Below are 15,207 nucleotides of genomic sequence, written 5' to 3'. Positions count from 1 at the left end.
GGAACTTATTGTTTCGGAGGAAAACACAAACACGGCATACAGTCGAGTTTTAATAGCTTACTTACAACTGGGCTCGTCAGGCACTCTTCTTGGCTGCAGTGGTTATTATTATATTTACATGCTTCCAGCTCCCGTTTTTGCTCGATGACAACTCTACTTTTCCACTCTCCTTTTTCTCCCTCCTCGCGCTCACAGACACATAACGTGTATGGCGGTCCATTCTCCCTGCAGCACGGACTACACTGCCCATGAAGCTACATTCTGCATTCTGCCTATTAGCTTAGCACAACAACAACAAAAAGGCCTCTCTCACCCAGGAAACTCGCAGAGCGTCACCCTGTAACCATGGCAACTGCAACGCTGCCGCCTGGAACTACAGAACAGCTGTCAAACAAAACCCAAACAGTCCTCAACCTCCACAATATGAAACAGGAAAGTGTAATCCATTTATTTCAACAAAGTAACTAGCAACTGTTAGTTATCAAGGTATTTGCATTCATTTTAAAGGTCAATAATGTCAGTGTTTATGACTTCAGAAGGACAGCGAAGCAAAGTAAATCCAAAATATGACGGAAATTGGGCTGAATCTTATTCTGGACTGTTGCGGATTCTTGAGGTATGCTTGCTCTATGTTCACTGTAAAATTTGGGTTAAAATAAATCTTTTGAGATAAGTAATAATAATAATAATAATAACTGGTAATTCACATGAAATCTAAAATAATCTGGACTGGTTGTGTTCTTATCTATGGTTAAACTTTAGCGTACTAATGAAGTTATCATTCAAGCTTAGCTTACTTAAAAACAAATCAAACTTCATAGTATTAAATAAGGATTTAGGTTTTATAACCTACACTGAGCCACAGGGATGTCTGAAATTTTTGGCTTAACTTCTGGAGAATCTTGTCATCGATCTTTATTTATAATTTGTACAGTATTTCTCTACAGACACATTTCTTTTTTTACTTCAACTGCCTTCTTACTTTTTTATTGACACCCTAGTTACCAGCATCTAACAGTGCACTTGACTAAAACGGGGTTTGTTGGTGGTGATGCAAGAGCAGGGAATCCTGCCATGTGCTGCCTGCTTTATAACAAAAAAGTTAAAAATAGGTTCTTATAAAGGCTCAAATTAATTGCAGTTATGTTTAAAAAGCGTTAGTCTGCCATTTAGAAGATGTGCACCTCTGGAGCACTGACTGTGATGTAAAATGAACTGGAATATGAACAATGTTTACACCATTAAAACCAACAGGTATACAGGAAAAAAAGTGTTCTTTCGAGGGACCTTACTGATGCAACTCCAAAGAGCTCTTGCTTGTCAATGTGACTTTTTATGAAGTGCATGTAAGAGATTTTGAATAGGCCCTGTGACACAGAACAGCTGGGTATATATTAAATAGAGTAAAGCTCATTGAGAACAAATAGATGTGGGGAACACAGCTGCTGTGGCCTGACAGATTGAGAACACGTCTCACACAGGACACTCCTTCAAGAGGCTCTGATGCAGGAGAAAAATACAAATAAATTATAAATCATTCTTTAAAAAGCTTCTCAGGTTTTCTTTTTGAAACATACTTCTTAAGTGCACAGGATCCAGAGGTTTGCCTGGTGGAAAAAATCCACTCGGGAGACTGTTGTCATGGCTACAGAAGATTTTTTTTTCTCTGCATTTACATAAAACAGTTTCTTGTGGTACCCTCCCCTCAGATTCTTCCTTTGCTTCTTTGGGTAAAAGTGGGTCAACGGCAGAAAAAAAGTGAACTCGAAACAAGACCCTGTGAGTGACTAAGCTCAATCACTTCAGTTCTCTGGAGGAATAATATCAATTATTAAACCTGTTTGTAGTAAAGTATGAAGATAAATAAAGTCAGAAACTACGTTTGACTGAGTCTGATTTTGCAAAGTTTTTGTAATATTTTTGTAAACTTTACAAATTTTGTAAAATTAGTAAAATTCTTTGGCTTTTTTTTTCACTTATTTTCGAAAAAAAACCCCCGCCAACAAAACAACAAAATATTGTGCATTGCTCCTTCATATGTTAATGTAATCAAAAGAAGTTGTACACTATCATGTGAAAATCACGAGGGCGCTACTCACTTAGCCCTTTGGGATAAGGAACATCAGCTTGTGCTCCAAGAACCTCAATAAAATACTGAACATCTAAATGCATTCAGCAATCCAGCATGTAAGAAGACAGCTATGCTTGACTGGATACATAAAGAATAAATTAACAAACATTTTTTAAAGGAAAACTTTTGGGAAATGGTTTTTCTGCAGTTAACATATTTTTAAAAATCCTGTTGAAGTACATTTACATATTCAGCATTCTACTTTTGCAACAAATGCACAATCAGTCTAAACACACATTTACACACATGGTTTTAGGAGATGTGAGCACACTCAGTGAAAATGTTAACTGCAAACTTTATAAAATGAATAAAAAACACGGGTTTTGTCAACTGCAAAGCCTATACTGTGTTTCCTACAATATGAATATGTAATAATAATACTGTAGGTACAAATATGGGTTAAAATAACATGCAAATTACACTCAGTGTACAGAAGATCAACTAAAAATTCAAAAAATAAAAATAAATTCTATTCTCTCCTTAAAATGTTTCAGAACAAGAAGCAGGGTTTCTATCAGATTGACCCGATCTTTCATTTTTGTACTAATTACTTATTTGTTCAGAATGAGTAAAAAAGTAATTCACCAATAAATCATTCAGTTGTTTTTTTCTTAATGATTTTGCTTGCCTCAAAAGTCTAGATAGTCTTTAATTTTTCAACTGCGCATAAGTGACTCGATATTTTGCTGTATCTCTGGACACTAGTGCAGTCACTGACATCCTGACTTCAGTAGCCTTTAATTTGGCCTTACTTTGTAGCCTCAGCTAAATCACAATCACTGTCCCGACTAGAGCTCAGGGTGTCTGCCAGCGCGTGCTGGGGCCCTGCAGCATTTCCATCTGGCCTCTGGGGAGTCGCACATCAATTGCTCTCAGCTAAATGCACTCACATATGAATATTTTAGTACAATTTAATGTTTCAGCTACAGCCCCAGAGGAGCAGAGCATCAATTTGTGAACACAGTTCTCCTGGAGTTAAAAGCCAGGCCGGATAATACAGTATGAAAGGCGCTGTCAATCTAGAGGGCCTTTTTTCACTTGAGAAAAAAACAAACAAAAAAAAGCCCCCAGAAAAGCAGACCCTTTGCCTTCAGTATCCAACTGGAAACAAACAGCTTTTTCAGGAGAAAAAATGACTGAGGCAGCAGTTGGCAGGTTTTTGGTTCACCAGAGTCACCAGTAGTTTTGGCGGGTCAGTCAGTTTTCCCAGAGCTCTGGCTGTCTGCCATTTAGTTTCACCATGCTCATAAACATACACGCACTCTCCCACACACACCATGTGCACACACACGCACTCACACAGCTGGTGGAGGCAGCAGGTCAGGGAATCTTGCACCTGCTGTCCTGTTAATAAAATACCCCAAAGTGATGCTGAAACCTCTTCCTTCACACAGAAAAGCTCCCCTCAGGTGTAAGGACATGAGTGCTTTACAAAATCGGGAAATCCTGACACAGCTAAGATTATCAGCTGGTCTGTAAGCAGAATAGAGCAACTGACTAAAGCTTGGACACACTCAACATTCAGACATAATGAGTTGTCTTAAATGGGCGAAAAATCACGATTCATTTCTCTCTTTTTTTGTTAGGAAAAAAAATAGAAAAATGTCTATTTCAAAGCCCCAATCACAGTGTGAGTGTGGTAAAAAATAAACATATGGAGATCACAATAAAAACTACTTACTTTCTACCACCACTCCAAAACTCATTTCAGTTAGGTGCATAAATGTTTGGACAATTTGCCAATTTTTGTAAATTTAAGAGTGCAGAATTTCAGCTTTATAGCTGTTAACTTGTTATTTCATGACAATAGAAGCAGATAGAAGATGTGACGTCGATTCCAAGTGTGGCTGCTTTTCACTGGAACTCTCAATATGAGAGCCAAAGACCAAAATAAACCCATCAGAGAAATAAAAAAAGAAAATGAATCAACATTCTTAAAAAGAACGAATGTGCTGGCCAGCTCAGCTACACCAAAAAGCCCGACAACTAAACATAGTGAAGAACAACAAGTTCACAACATCTAACAAAGTCAAACACACAGTCAGGCTGCAGGTATATCATGGTCAAAGTCTACAATCAAGACAGCACTTTACAAATTAAAACATACAAAGTGTTTACAACAAGAGAAAAGCATGGAGAAAGAGAGAAACAGCTAGTGATCAGAACATGGTGGAGGCATCGGCATGTAGTGGAACCGCGCCAGTATTGTTAAACAGATGATGTGACTACTGATAGAAGTGATAATGATAGAAGTACCATTTATTCTGAAGAGTACAGCACTCAGATTCGATTAGATGCCGCAAATGTTCACAGTCTAAATTGGCCACCTGATTTCAGCCCCAACAAAGAATGTGTTTCATCCTTTTCAGTTACTGCTGAAAAACCTCAAATTAAAGCTGAAAGACTGCATTTCAGTTGCACATTGATCTAAAATCTATTGTGATGGTGTACAGAGGCAAAAAATAAAAAAATATTTTATTGTCCAAAAACCTTATGAATCCATCTGTACTAAAACGAGACAAAATGCAGATATAATGCTACAGTAAACTTAATAAAATTACTTAATCAATAAACAATCAGTAAAATGAATTTGTTAATGGTAAAACATAAACATAAAACTGGACATTAGAAGTACATACATGATATGATTCATTGTGGTGAGGCCCTCACACTAACTGATGGTCTTGTTTTGACTGGTCCGAACAAAGATATTTCTTTGCTCATTTAAGTGACATCCTGTTGGTAAAGTCAGTGATAAGCGATAACAAGATGCCTGCTCTGTGCTGATGAGAGCAGCTGATAAGAAAAATACAAGATGTGCATTTGTAAAATAAAACAGGCGGCTGACAGTTACACTAATAAGGTAATAATGGTGCAGGTTTTTCAGTCCAACAATGCAGAGCTGCCCTGAGGCACCAATCAAAAATTAATACTAATTATCACGTGAATACTGCATTAACTCTGAAGAATGATGAATTATAAATCTGCAACATGGTTACCCTCTCAGAACGACCTCACTTGCATAAAGGAAGTGTTTTTGTGCTCTTTTTTTTTCTTGCACAGGCATTTTTGAGGAGCTATAACACAACAAACTCACAACAATAAAACAATGTTATGTATTGAAATAATTACAGTAACTTCAGAAGATTTTGATCAGATCTTAGAATCTGGATGTTTGAATGAATTTTTTTAGCGGAAATATTTAAATGAGCATTTCAAAAAATCTTATGCAGGGGTAAAATGTGTTACACTAGTAGTAGAAGTCTTGGTTATTATGTATTAGTTATGTATATTTTTATTTTAATAAACTGGTGCATTTAAATTAGATAAAAGTAATCTTCAATTAAAAGTGAATTTTAAATGATTATTAAAAATATTCCAGTTCAGGATTTCTGTGTTTGGTTTTTATAAAAGAAATTAAAATGACACTGCATAAAAAATGCATTGAGTCACTGGTTTGAGACAGATAAACAGTGTGTCCATTACAATTTTCGCCATATGGCAAATCTGCACATCACTGGGGAGAAAGACAGCAGTTATGTCACAACACACATGCAGCGAAAAAGACACACACAGCCATACACAAAGGAATGCACACACATCACAAAACCTCACATTTGCATATACAAAAAATTAGCATAACATCGAAAATTCAGTTCATCAACCAGGTCACACAGTAGTATGATGTTATCTCTGCTGTTCAGCCCCTTAATTAATGTGAAAATATAAATGTAAACTGACTTGAGGTGTGAGATTTTTTTCCCCTCTGAGACTGTGTATATTAAAACTGCATTTACTTTTTGAATACATACCGAGTTACATACTTACCGTATGCTTCATTTAAAATAGCTATGACAGGCAATTCATGAGCAAATCACACATGTACACACTGTGGCCTGGCAAATACGACAGACATGATGAATAAACAAAAAAACATGTCCTCAGTTGTTCTAACTTTTCATGAACAAGTCCAACATGTCCAAAATGAAAAATGCTTTTGGAAAAATGACACATATCTTTTTAATTATAACAATGTGTGTCAATATGAAAGAAAAAAAGATAGAAGATACAAACTGGCACAATGTCAACTGAATCCAGCTTGTGGAGGGTTTGAACGGATGGACGTTGTAAATAACTTATAGGTCTGACAATGGAGGCAAAGTGCCATCGAACCCAAAACATTCAAGAGCAAACGAGTCACTGTGAAAAGTTCAGTAATGCGGAGCGGGAATGCCCAACTGAATTCCAAACAAGAACATTTGGCTCTTGCCAAAGTTTAAGTGGATGAGTTCAGTCACACATATATATTTCATGAGGTTAATGGGCCCCATCAAACAGTGATTAGAGATTCTTCTGGGAGGCTTTTATTCCAGAGTGACAACTAGGTTGGCTGGGCCAGATCTAGTCAGTAACAGGTCACAAACAATGTTGCTGTGTGTGATATTTCCTGACACTGCAGACTGAATATATAAATAAAACACACGTAACCCTTGACCCCACAGTATTAGCCAAACAGTGACGGTACCTGACACTTCTTATTCAGAGTTTTATTCTTTAGACTACACATTCTGGCTAAAACACTGCCCAAAAAAACGTTGAATGATTAAGAGCACCAAACATAATGGATGTTTCTACAGAATCGACCAGGCCTTGTCAATTCTTTATTAATATTATGATATATTTCCATGATATTGCTTTATAATTCTTCCTCAGGAGGAAAGGTAGCAATGACAGAGACATAAATTTCCTTCATTTTATTTATAGTACTTAACTTTTAGCCTAGCACAAACCTGATCGGGATACATGGCCCTGACAAACGTTTCTTGAGATTTGAACTCAATTAGATCTGAAATAGTTCAACAGCCAGGTGAGTAGACACTCGGGGGAGGATTAAAAAGGAAGTTCCCGGCTGTAAAGAGAACCATAACATTTTAGGCTTACAAAGCCATCAAAGATCTTCAGTGACCATGACTGAGCCCATGAAAGTTAAAGTAATGGTTATAATGAGCCCACTTAAGGTTGGGCGAAAAGGTCATGTGAAAGCATACACCATTCTGTCTGGTTTCAAAAATATCAGCAACAACTTTCTTTATTATTTAAACCCCTTCTGAAATGGTAAAAATAGTGGCTTGAATATCATACTGCTTTCTGAAATATATTTTATATTTAATGCAACCTAAAGTGACCGATGCTGGTGAATCAGACATATTGAATCAGTCACACACAACATATTGTTTTAATACTAAACAGACTAAAGCCTAGTCTAGAAATAAAGATCAATATGAGTTGAATTGGAATACCTATGATGTAGTCTAATGCAACCTAATTCAATTGAAATACCATTAGATCTGCAAGCTGACAGTTCTATTGAACAATCACAGGTTACAAAATTAGGTCACTGATCTAAAAGAAAGACATTTTATATGCACGAGAACATTGCGATGAAAAATCCAATATGCATAATAAAATATATATCTGGACATCTGGCTCTTTCATGTCTATCCAAGCACTTCACTATATAAATGTATCAATATTATAATAATATAATAGAGAATACGCTATAGAGTGAGCCTGGGTTTACCAGATATGACGTTATTGTATGATTCATTGTGTGCATTCTTATTACTTGCAATATTAAGGCAAAATAAAAGCGAAAGTAAAGTAAACAAAAAAAACTGCTTTTAAAAAAAAAAAAAATTCTGTTTGGAGCTAAACAACTAACCATTTTTCTTGTTGATATTAAATAAAAGATACAATGCTTAATATTATGCATTGCACATAGACTGTATAATAGGAAGTGGCTTACATGTGACTTAACGTACTCAAGAAAGTGGATTTCATAAAGCAGAACAGCAGAGAGATATTGAGAGATATTGACCATTAGCATACATAATTATATGTATGCTAATGGTAAAAAATTGTGATTTTTTTTACCATTAGCATTTTTACTTATAAATGTAGATTTCATTTAATAAAATTAAATTCTCTCTAGAAAACTAAACACCATCAAAACCTACATGTATTTCTCAAAGCTACACTTTATAAATCAGCTACTTTGGTAATTTTGGTCATGAGTGGTAAAAACTGGATTACCTGAGCTCTGCTGGTGATTAGGCATGACAGCCCTCTTCCCACCTCGCTGATGGCACCACTGGCAGCAGTGCACTTTGATTTGCTTTTTATGAGTTTAAATCTCAAAGAATCTGCTGTAACTCTTTACAGAACTTTAGACACATTTTTACCCTTAGCATGAACCAGAGTTGAAGGATATTAACAACACCTATTTGGAAGCCCTTCTTCAGTTGTTGTGCTTGTTAAACCCGTGCAAACAAGAGTGAATATAGAGGAGGAAGATGCAGAAAAATATCTAGAGTTGAAAATAAACTGAAAAAGAGAAACAAAAATATCAACAGAAACATCACAAGATAACATTCAATGATAATTTTTTGCCTAAAGAGAAACTCAGACGTCCAAATCGAGAACAAAACGCTTCTAATTGTTTGGTTTAACTAATTCTATGGAGCATATAGAAAAAGACGAAAAGAGAGAGAGAGAGAGAGAAAATTGAGTGTTTTGCAATTATTTCAATATTTATTTCTTATCAAATTTTTGCATATGGACTTGACCCTGACAGAGAGTGGGAATGACTGTCACAATGGTTGCGAATGCAATTGCTGAGCCTACAATTTTCATTTTCCCATGCAGAGATCCTTTTAATATAATTAAACTGGGAAAAAGTGACCTTACATGTAAAAATCAACATCTCGGACTGTTGAGAATGCTTTCATTAGTTGTTTCCATCTACTCACAAAGACCAGTTAACTTTAATTGTAGGATTAATTAAAGTAGACCTGTGGAAATTCATAGATCTGTAGTTCTCTTTAGTTAGCTTTAGTTTTCTTGTAGATTGACTAACTGATTTATTTGATGCCGTCCTAATTGCTATGCTCAGCCCCACGCTCATCTCTGCCCTTTAACATACGCAGTTCTGGTTTTCCTCCAGTAGGTGGCCTTGTTCTCATAGATGAGCAGACCGAACAGAGCAGAAGACTTAGACTGTGCTCAGAAACACTGAATTTATTTATAAAAGTACTTATAACTGAACTAATGTCTTATTTTGGGTTCAAAGACACTTAAAAGAAGATATGGGCAGTAATATGCACGAACTTTTCTTCCAGGCTTGCAAATGTGATATGGAAGAAAGCAGCAACATATTTTGCAGATTTAGTTTGCTCTATCTGATATTTAAGATAGTTTATTTGATTAATCAATAATTCATTGGAAGCAATATGGAAATGCTGCACCTTTTGAATCTATGCAGTACAGCTGAACCGAGCTGAACACTGACGAGTAATTCCTAAGGTGCTCTAAATAATATCATCTTTAATAATTAGGCTCATTTCATTGAGTAAAGAAGGATTTTAATCTTAAGAGTAGTTTTAGTAAAAACATAAGGATCATTTAGATGTTTTTTTTTTATTTTATTGGTAAATGATTCAACAGGATTTTGATAATGAACATATTTTTATCTTACCAACACGAGTCAAAATGATTCGTTGCCTTTATACGGTTTTATTTTATCTTTGTTAAAAAACAAAAACAAAATATGAACATCTGTACTCCGAAGCTTTTGTCAGTCATACACATCGACGAGATTTATTTATTATTTGCCAGAATGGAGGAGAGGTGCGGTGGAGCGATTGGAGAGTCCAATGTTGACGTAATGACGTCAGAAGAACAGCGCGTGGGACCCTGCAGCCTCTTCGGCCCCTCTCCAGTCCGGAGAGACACAAGTTATCAGGGAGGCAGGCGAAGGGGCAGTTCATCTTCTTACATCTTTTCCTCGTCTACAATCCCCTCTACCCGTCCTGTATGGTGGATATTATTTTCAGCTCTTCTTTCTTGGGTGATATGGGGGATCATTCCAAAAGTAAGTAAGCCAAGCTGTTCGGTCAAGTTTTAAGTGGCAGATTTTGTTTTCGTCGCTGTGGCTACATGATATATTGGGCAGTGCGCCGATTATTTCACTTATTTTCTCAGTAATACTAAAGTAATTTGTGTGGCTGTGTGTTTCAGGTGAGATTGTGATAAACGAAACAATTCCGTATTTTGCTTTTTGAGTACTGGCTAAAGTCCCCAGCTGTTACATAACAGCAAGTGTTGTCAAGTCTGCAAAACAGAGAAGTTACTTTAAAACCCCCCACAGTGAAACATTATAGGAATAAATGGTGCAGCTGTTTGTCGTGTTTCTTTCGGATGCATTTTCAGTCTGTGGACTCTTTGCAGAGAAGCCAGGATTCGCGATGTGTGTAGGATGTGGAAGTCAGATCCATGACCAGTACATACTGAGAGTCTCTCCCGATCTGGAGTGGCACGCAGCCTGTCTAAAGTGTGCGGAGTGCAGCCAGTACTTGGACGAGACCTGTACTTGTTTCGTCCGGGACGGCAAAACCTACTGCAAAAGAGATTATGTAAGGTAGGATTAAAAAAAAAACAACCTAATTATCGAGTGATATTAGTCGGTATAAATTTAATGTTGGATGTATTTAGGCTATTGATTACAATTTCTATTATGAAAAAAGTGAGTGAACTGTGGACACAAAATAAAATCTAAATCACAAGAAAACCTCTGTAACATACATCCTAACTGCGCAATTTATTATAAAATTTTGCATGAACGAAAAACATATCTAGGCCTACACACTGCTTTAACATGTTATCAATGAAAATATATGATATGATGCCTTAAATACTTAAAAGAGCTAAAACTTACATATTTGACTGAACATCCCAAAGTTTGTGTGTGTGTGTGTGTGTGTTGTTATTTACATTTCCCGCAGATTTTTAATGCTATTCAATGAATCTATTCTTGCCAGGTTGTTTGGAATTAAATGCGCAAAATGCAACCTGGGGTTCAGCAGCAGCGATTTGGTGATGAGAGCTCGGGATAACGTGTACCACATCGAGTGTTTTCGGTGCTCCGTGTGCAGCAGGCAACTGCTGCCGGGAGACGAGTTTTCTCTCCGGGAAGAGGAGCTGCTGTGCCGGGCGGACCACAGCCTGCTGCTGGAGAGGAGCTCCGCAGGAAGCCCCGTCAGTCCCGGACACATCCACTCCAACAGACCGCTGCACCTGGCAGGTCAGTTATTATTATTATTATTATTATTATTATTATTATTATTATTATTATTATTGGCCCTGTGGATTTATTGAAACTATGTCCTAAAAACGCTCTTTTAAAAAAACTTGTAAATTATATGTTTATGTACAAATTATGAATAAAATCCTTGTAAAATGGTCAAGGTTTATTCTTATTATTTAAAACTTCTTCCGCTCCTCAGCATGCAAGTAATTTGTTGTGATTGGACTGTGTGTGTGTGTGTGTGTGTTTGTGTGCGTGTGTGTGTCAGCTGTGTGCTGCGACCTTTCTTAGGGCTAATTTCATAATTGATCTCGTTAGGAGTAACCTGCTCTGTTGCCATTATCTGAATAATCTGGTATTTGAGTCGACTGTGACAGTGTGTGCGTGTGTGTGCGTGTGTTCGCAGAGATCCTGAGGGCGTTTGACCACAGAAAGAAAATAAAGTAAACGTGAGAATTATGCTCACAACTTCCTGATTAGTAAAACAGAACAGGTTTGTACACGTCAGTAAAACACAGGTCTCTAGCTGTGACATCGCTGCTCCTTTTTCACATTTAATAAAAATGTTCCCTTTTATGGCGACAGCGATTCACGACGTGAATTCAGCCGGAAAGTGCAGCCTTGAAAAACAGTTATTAATTGTAACAAATCGATTTTTACGCTTATTGTGCGTAATTTTATTACACTGCGAGAGAATGTAGAAATCATAATTGTTTTTCTTATCTTCAGATAAAAATTAAAGCAGCGGGCATTTCTGGCAATATTGATTTAAACAGCAGTTTACTGGAACGTGGTTTAAAAACGTTGCAGAGGTTTTTTTCTTCTCTTTAATTCACGTCAGGCTGATGAATATGGCTGGTTTTTCCTGCATAATGCAAATCCATCTAAAGTGATTTAGAAGGCAAAAGTGCACAGATTGAGATGAATGGGCTGCAGAGTAATTGTATCAAAACATTAATATTTCCTGTACAAGACCTTCTTAGTGTGTCACAGTCACTGACAGACCCTTTCTCCGTCCTCAGCAGATCCTGTAACGGTGCGGCAGGCTCCGCATCGGAACCACGTCCACAAGCAGTCGGAGAAGACAACGCGGGTCAGGACGGTGCTGAACGAGAAACAGCTCCACACGTTGCGGACCTGCTACAACGCCAACCCGAGGCCGGACGCGCTGATGAAGGAGCAGCTGGTGGAAATGACTGGCCTGAGCCCAAGGGTGATCCGGGTCTGGTTCCAGAACAAGCGCTGCAAAGACAAAAAGAAATCTATCCTCATGAAGCAGCTCCAGCAGCAGCAGCAGAGCGATAAGACTGTAAGCATCTTCGTAAGTTTGACCGCTTAATTACTATCTTCAATCGTTCTTTCATTTAAAGCCATGACCTGAATGTGAACTCGGTTATTTGTTTGATGCTGCCATACATCTTTGTGACATGCAAGTTCTCCTGCAAAGTTGCAAACAGATGCAACTCCCACGAAAATAACCTGATAGTTTGTGATTTTTTTTCTTTTTGTTTGCTTTGTGAATTTTTATTTTTCCATTAGTAGAAGCTAATCCTTTGCGTTTAACCTTTTGTAAACTTGTGATTCGACTTACCTTTACTTAGAGTGAGGCCCAGTGCAAACCTTGCAGTGCTATGCTGTATTCAAACTTTATGTCAATGAATAATAAAGCATCTACTTTGACTTCAGCTGCCTGCCATAAAAGATAAAAAGGGTTCTCTGTATACAAGCTTTCTCTGTATTAGACCAGTTTTTCAGTCTTTTTTTCGCCCCTAAAAAAGTTCAATAAAAACCCCGTCCTTTATTTATTATTTATTATTATTTATTTTCCTCCCACAAATATTGTACTCATCACAAGTGGTCCATGAAGATGAGCATGTGCAGGGTTTATAGGGGTCAGAAGGATAAACAGAAGTTCTCTGGACACCACAGTTGTTGACAAATTCTTCCTTGCAGAAAAGAGACACATCGTTCTTATTCTGTGTGTTTTTGTAAAATATTCTCAGAGCCTGCAGGGCCTCACGGGGACGCCACTTGTGGCTGGGAGTCCAATTCGACACGAGGGGAACGTGCAGGGAAACCCAGTGGAGGTTCAGACCTACCAGCCTCCGTGGAAAGCTTTGAGTGAATTCGCCCTGCAGAGCGACCTGGATCAGCCAGCTTTTCAACAACTGGTGTGTGTGTTCAGGACAGACTGAATGTGACATGATTTATACATACATAGGCTGCTGGTGCACTGCATGTGCACGAAAACAATAGCCAGTAAATTCTGTAGCATGCGGTCAAATACAGATATGCAACACATGCACGCACTCACATGCAAAGTAATTATATTGGGCCACGTGTGCGTCGTGTCCTTTGCAAAAGTAAAGCTGGACTTTCACACTTGCAAAAAACAAAACAAAACTAAAACAAAAAAAAAAAAAAGTACTAAAGCCAGTATTCTGGTACGTTACTTTCTGCTCTCAGGTGTCTTTCTCTGAATCGGGATCTCTCGGGAACTCCTCGGGCAGCGACGTGACTTCTTTGTCTTCTCAGTTACCGGACACCCCGAACAGTATGGTACCCAGCCCGGTGGAGACGTGAAACGGGGCCCTCCAGACCTAATGGTCATCCCTCCTGCAAGGACAGTTGCAGCATGATCCCGGTCCCTTGCATGTGACCAACTCATCACATCGCCCGAATTTTCAGTGGAGAGAGCATTTTTTTTTCCTGACACGCAGAAGTCGGAACCAAGAGAGTACCACTTGACTCCGACTTTTCTTTTTCTTTTTTCTTTCTTTTTTTTCCGGAGTTTTCATTGACAAAAAACTAAGCAGAACAATCGTTGCATGACTTGATACGGAGAACGAAGATGTACAGAATACCTCCCGATGGATATATTACAACAAACCAACCCTCAGAAACAAATTGGAAACATTTCCACGGTGATCCAGATGGACATCTTGCAATTTAATGTGATCATAATGTGTCTTGATTTTTTTCAACATGAGAATTTTTGATACATTCATTTCGTTGTCGAGTCCAGTTGACTTTTTGTCTTAAGGTCAGAGCATGATAATCTGCAAAGTATTCGTGTTGTAAAATATTTTATCTTAAGGGCAAGAAACAGGTTGTTTGAGCTTCTCGAACAAAAAGTAAATTATTGTTATATTATTTATTGTTAGGAAAGCGATTCGCTAAGGGATTATTAACTGAGAAAAAAATAAAAACACTGAATACATAAAGTGTCTTCGTGACCAGTCATTGTACAGGCGCATTATTATTTCACATGTGCATTTATAAAGCAATGCAATTTAATATATTTTAAAAAACGCTGTAAAATTAGTAACTACTGCCCATCTGCCACTTTATGGACCTAATTAAGATTTTCAGGCGCTTTTATTGTGATAAAAATAAATTCACTGTCCAGTCCCAAATACTGGGAACAGATTTTCACTCTTCCTGGCAGCGTGTAATTTCTGATTTTTAAAAAACAGCAACAAATTACCTACAAATTTCATTCTAGGCGTGTTTCGTTTTTTAAAAGCATTCATTTCTGCTACGCTGAATATGTTGTTTGTCCTGTTCAACCTAAGTGAAGCTGGCTCTGTGGTCTTATCACCCCCCTCCATCTTGCGGTGTATTCCCCTTCGGTTATATGGCAGGAATCGGCCAGTGGTCATTTACTATCTCGGGGGCAAAAATCTGCTGTAAATTCTGCTCAGTCCAGTTACTCTAGTTGAGTCACAAGCCGGTCTAGACAGCGCGCAGGGATCGGCGACCTCTTATCTAGTCCTGGCATCACCTGCAAACGATACACTGACTGAAGCCACAACAAACTAAACACCCCCCACCTTTGACACACTCAAACCCTCAGCAAAGCCCCTCGTAACTGAGGGGAACTGAGAGCAGCTCGTAAAGGGTCACTTCTCCTCTTCGGTTTATTTTCCTTTAC

General features: G+C 37.8%; 1 protein-coding gene across 4 annotated transcripts; it reads left to right on the top strand.

The window, feature by feature from the left end:
* The first annotated feature begins 9,919 nt into the window (after positions 1 to 9,919).
* On the top strand, positions 9,920 to 14,497 carry isl2b (ISL LIM homeobox 2b). 4 transcript variants are annotated; one of them, XM_035905244.2, is made up of 6 exons: positions 9,920 to 10,061; positions 10,418 to 10,607; positions 11,008 to 11,270; positions 12,299 to 12,582; positions 13,277 to 13,444; positions 13,740 to 14,497. In XM_035905244.2, exons 1-6 carry the CDS (start codon positions 10,004 to 10,006, stop codon positions 13,854 to 13,856), a joined length of 1,080 nt encoding a protein of 359 aa, XP_035761137.1. In that variant the 5' UTR covers positions 9,920 to 10,003; the 3' UTR covers positions 13,857 to 14,497. The 4 variants fall into 4 exon arrangements, with proteins under 4 accessions (XP_035761137.1, XP_035761136.1, XP_006779930.1 ...); XM_035905243.2 differs by having other exon boundaries at positions 12,299 to 12,594; XM_006779867.3 differs by having other exon boundaries at positions 12,296 to 12,582.
* The last annotated feature ends 710 nt before the right edge of the window (positions 14,498 to 15,207 follow it).

This window comes from Neolamprologus brichardi, chromosome 1 (assembly GCF_056152115.1).
Source record: "Neolamprologus brichardi isolate AB-2024 chromosome 1, ASM5615211v1, whole genome shotgun sequence".
NCBI classification, from domain to species: Eukaryota; Metazoa; Chordata; class Actinopteri; order Cichliformes; family Cichlidae; genus Neolamprologus; species Neolamprologus brichardi.
This window is presented reverse-complemented; position numbering and strand designations above follow the sequence as displayed.